General features: G+C 35.8%; 1 protein-coding gene across 4 annotated transcripts in view; it reads left to right on the forward strand.

Moving 5' to 3' along the window:
• The window catches only part of LOC114333243 (plexin-A4), a 933,823-nt gene that overhangs the window by 899,037 nt on the left and 29,286 nt on the right, over window positions 1-5,500 (forward strand). For all 4 annotated transcript variants that reach the window (XM_050663388.1, XM_050663391.1, XM_050663390.1 and 1 more), the window contains one exon: window positions 56-201. In XM_050663388.1, the coding sequence (XP_050519345.1) occupies window positions 56-201 (146 nt within the window). The remainder of the gene's footprint in view (window positions 1-55; window positions 202-5,500) is intronic.

A 5,500-nucleotide genomic window follows, 5' to 3' on the forward strand; every position in this document is an offset into this window, starting at 1 on the left:
GTATTTAATGCATATGTGATATATATGTCGTTTCAATGAGAATATTAAATTTTAGGAAAAGACTCGCCCAGTTCAAAACTTTTGTACGCAAAAGACATTCCATCTTACAAAGATTGGGTGGAAAGATATTATTCTGATATTAAAATGATGCCGGCTATATCCGATCAAGACATGAATGCAATGTTGGCTGAAGATTCTAGGGTAAGTTAAACAGTTTGTTCTCTCTAAAATGTTGAACTCTTATTTACCAGTAACTCTAAAAACTATTTGATAAATATTTTAATGTAGAAACTATTATATGAGTACATTGGATGAAATAAACGAAGCGCTTGACCAAACCAAAACAGGAAAAGCAGCTGGCTTCGATGGAATGTATCCTGAGGTTATAGTCCACACTGGTACAAAAACACGAAAGTGGCTCAAAAAATTCTTTTTAGCGACATTGTGACTACAGCTGTGCTACCCCCAGAATTCAAAAGAACAAAAATTATCGCAATCCAGAAGCCTGCCAAAGACAACAAGCTGCCTAAAAGTTACCGGCCTATTGCCTTACTCAGTTGCTGTTATAAATCACTAGAACGACTCTTATATAACCGGATATGTAACACAATTGAGGACGCTGTACCAATTGAGCAAGCTGGATTTAGAAGAGGACGAAGCTGCTGTGACCAAGTGCTGTCCTTAACTACATTTGTCGAAGCTGGCTTTGCAAGTGAAAAATCTACCATAACATTTATAGATCTCACGGCTGTCTATGACTCTGTGAAGAGAGAGGGCCTTATTTACGAGTTGATGAAAATCATACCCTTCCTCAAAACTTGTCAGCTGATAAACAATCTACTAACTAACAGACTGTTTCAGGTATATATGAATGATACACGGAGTAACGTTAGAAAACTTAACATCGGTTTACCTCAAGGCTCAGTGCTAGTTCCTTTATTATTTAACATTTATACGGCAGATAGACCTAAAACAAAATCGAGAAAATTCGTTATGCAGACGACCTGGCCATTAGCTTCCAAGATAATAGCAAAGAAGCAGGAGAACGAGCTCTAAACGAGGATCTAACTACACTAACTACTTTAAGAACTGGCGCTTACGTCCTAACACAAGCAAAACTGAAACCTGTCTTTCACCTGTCGAATCAACTTGCGGGCGATACTCTCAATGTAACTCTAAATGATACAGCTATCAAACATAACAACAACCCCAAATATCTACGCAGCCGGTAAACTGAGAACAAGAAACAATATAATAACAAAACTTGCTGGAACAACTTGGGGTGCTTCTGCAGGTACACTTCTGACCTCTGCCCTATCTTTGGCTTTTTAGTAGGAGTTCACCAGTATGGATAAATAGTGCACATACAAACAAAATCGATGTCCAACTTAATCAAACCATGAGAATAATCACTGGAACAATAAAATCTACCCTAGTGAGTTGGCTGCTTACTTTGAGCAATATTGCTCCACCAGATCTACGCCGTACACCACCAGATCTGCGCCGTACAGCAGCATTAGTGAGAGAGTACCAGAAAATTGTAGCCGACGTACAATTACCAATCCATAAAGACATACCAGACATCTCAAAAGAGCACTAGCGACTGAGATCTAGAAATCCTCCAATCAGATCTGCCCGAAAAATTGGTGATTCCTATGATATACATGGCAATGGTCAACAAGATGGATGCCAACAACAGAATCAGACTATATTCAGATATCCACCTAAACTCAGGGTTTCATCGGATGAAATTGGCCCCGGTCTACCTGGGCGAGGCTTAATCGCATACGTACCGGACATGGTAAATGGGGTCGTGCGGAAATTGCGATTGCGGATCATCTAGACAGACCATAAGCCATTGTGTTTCAGACTGCCTAAATCGTGCCTACCGTGGAAACCTCCAGGACTTTGTGGAATGTTCCCCATAAGCAATTGAATGGCTAACGTATTGACCAGCCGAACGGTTCAACTGGCCGCTTATGCCGATGATATTAATATTATGAGTAGAACATCAACAGGAGCACAGGAAACATACGCAGAGTTAAAAACGCAAAAAAAAGGCTAGCTCTGGAAATTAACACAGAAAAAACAAAAATAATGATACAGACCAGAAGAAATACAGTCCCACAAAACATTATACCTGAGATGACATTGAAACGGTTGGAAAGTTTACATTCCTGGGAGTAGACATATGCCGATGGATCAGAAGATGGAGAAATACGTAAGAGACTAACGTAGGCAAACAGAGCCTATTTTGCCCTCTCCCATATATTTCGGTCTAAAAGTGTCCACCGAAATAAAAAGATGAGAATCTGGGTGAAGCATGGGTCCTGAAATAAACATCCAAAAACAAACTCGACACATTCGAAAGGAAAGTACTGAGGAGAATACTAGGACCTCTGAGGGAAAATGGAATCTTCAGAAGTCGATACAACAACGAGCTTTATCAACTTTATAAGGAAACACCCCTGTCAGACTTCATTAGAATACAAAGATTGCAATGGGCTGAACATGTGATAAGAATGGGAAAGGATAGGCTACCAAAAAGAGCACTGAACGCTAGAATGCAGGGAAAGAGACCGGTTGGAAAGCCAAGAAAGCGCTGGAAATACTCAGTAAACAGCAACGCACAAGCCCTTTTAGGAGTCCGTGTATGGAGAAGAATAGCCACAGACAAACAAGGGTGGATGCAAAAAATAGCCAAGGAGGCCAAGGCTCAATTTGGGCTATAGTGCAGTAGAAGAAGAAGCATTGAATGGCTATGTAAATTGGACATTAATATTTAGTTTCATTCATTCTATTTTAGCGTTTGAATAATATATTATATTTGTGTATTTATCGTACTGTTAAAGTCCATACGAGCTATTCCAGGTCAAATCAACACACTTTGAATTAATTTTTTTCCTGACCTATTTAGATTTTGTTAAAATTTAGAGTACTCATATTGGATGATTCTCTCTCTGCTGTCGTTTTCCCATTACTGAGGATCGTGATTTCTTCCAATATTCCTAACAATGTTTCTCCATTGGTCTCTATCTTCAACTGCTCTAAGAGCTTCGCAGAATGAGTTTCCAGCTGAATGCTTTATTTGGTCAGACCATCTAGTTGGTGATCGTCCTCTTGATCTTCCAAAGAATGGCAGAATTCGTTGCAGACATATTGTGGACAGCCTTTTTTTAATATTGAGTTGGTTTAGAATGGAAACGTTTGTCCTATGAGCTGTCCAAGGTATGCGCAGCATTCTTCTCCAGAACCACATCTCAAAGGCATCAATTTTGGATGATTAGGTGAAGAAAAATACAAAATTTTAAATTTTTGTCTCAAGCCGTTTCCGAAATATGGTTATGTAAAATTTTCCAAAAAAATCCAAAACACCGCGACCATACTTTATTGTAATGGTTGTAGAAGCTGTCATAATTAAGCTAGAATGCTGGGAGAGGTGTCATTTTGCAGCATTTTTAAAGCTCTTTACAGTGATATAATAATATACAACATGATGTTATGATAAATAAATTTTTCTCAAACAAAAAAAAATGTTTAAGTTTTTTCCAAAAAGTACATAATTTAAAATTTTCGTAATATTCCTACAAATACATAGTACTGTTGTTAATAACATATAAAATTTTTATCATGGAATGGTGATGGGTTCAACATAAAAAAAAATTAATTTTACACATACAGTATGGTGCAAATGAAAGGAATACATTCGTAATGTCGCAAGCTGGCGACTTTAAGGAAAAGTCCTGACACAGGTCGATTTTTATTTTTAAATTGTAATTTTTTGGGCATATTGTATATCATACTAGTGAAGTCATCCATCTGGGCGTGATGATGTAATCGATGATTTTTTTAAATGAGACTAGGTGTCGTGTGCTAGCTCATTTGAAACGTTATTCAGGTCTCTATTCAGTAATTAATAAACAATAATATAATTATTTATACAGGGTATGCAATTTATGTAATTTAAAATAGATTTTACTGTTGCCAGAAACAGATAAATTACATACATTCTTCTTTTTTGTCAATTAATTTAATAAAAAAACCCTTTTGCCACCCTGTATAAATATTTATGTTATTACTTATATTACTGAACAGAGAATTAAATAAACTTTCAAATGAGCTAACACACGACCTATAGTCTCATTTAAAAAATCATCGATTACGTCATCACGCCCAGATGGATGACGTCAATAATATTTGCCAAAAAATTACAATTTAAAAATAAAAATCGACCTATTTCTGGATTTTTCCTTAAAGTCGCCAGCTTGCGACATTACGAATTTATTCCTTTCATTTGCACCATATACTGTATGTGTAAAATTATTTATTTTTTTTTATGTTGAACCCATCATCATCCCATGATAAAATATATGTTATTAACAACAGTATTATGTATTTGTAGCAATAATATGAAAATTTTAAATTATGTACTTTTTGGAAAAAAAACTGAATCAAAATATAGTTTTTTTGTTTGAGAAAAACTTGTTTATCATAACATCATACTGTAAAGAGCTTTAAAAATGCTACAAAATGACACCTCTCTCAGTATTTTAGCTCAATTAGGACAGCTTCTACAACCATTCCAATAAAGTATGGTCGCGGTGTTTTCAATTTTTTTGGAAAACTTTACATAACCATATTTCGGAAACAGCTTGAGATAAAAATTTAAATAGTTGAAAGACTGATAAGTTTGTACACACTTGAATGAATAAGGGAAAATGAAAATGTAGTATGTCAAAGTGTGTAAATAATTTATTTCCTTAGCTGAGTGCTTTCGACATAAACGTCATCATCGGAGCTAATGGTCAAATACTAAAAAAGTACCGCTACATAGAGGTGTAAACAAGTGCATCTTAGGAATGTAAATTTGATTTTTAAATTGTGAATGCTAACTTAGTCCTCCGTACAACAGTAAACAGCAAAAAAACAGAAAGAAACGGCCACATACACGTTGCACAAAAACATTTAAACTTTTTTCATGGTACGGGTGTCGATATCACCCGTCCATCCTTAGGTCAGTCAGCTGTTGTTACTAGGCCAAGGATGGACGGGTGATATCGACACCCGTACCATGAAAAAAGTTTATATGTTTTTGTGCAACGTGTATGTGGCCGTTTCTTTCTGTTTTTTTGCTGTTTGCTGTTGTACGGAGGACTAAGTTAGCATTCACAATTTAAAAATCAAATTTACATTCCTAAGATGCACTTGTTTACACCTCTATGTAGCGGTACTTTTTTAGTATTTGACCATTAGCTCCGATGATGACGTTTATGTAGAAAGCGCTCAGCTAAGGAAATAAATTATTTACACACTTTGACATACTACATTTTCATTTTCCCTTATAAAAATTTAAAATTTTGTATTTTGTTTCCCTTATTAGCCACTATGAGTATTCCAAATTATAACCAAATCTGAAAAGGGGGTGGAAATTAGGTGTGTTGAGTTGATATGGAATGACCCATACGCTAAATAAATAAAATAAATTTTCGTTTTGTTTCAG

Source organism: Diabrotica virgifera, chromosome 10 (genome assembly GCF_917563875.1).
Source record: "Diabrotica virgifera virgifera chromosome 10, PGI_DIABVI_V3a".
Lineage (NCBI taxonomy): Eukaryota > Metazoa > Arthropoda > Insecta > Coleoptera > Chrysomelidae > Diabrotica > Diabrotica virgifera.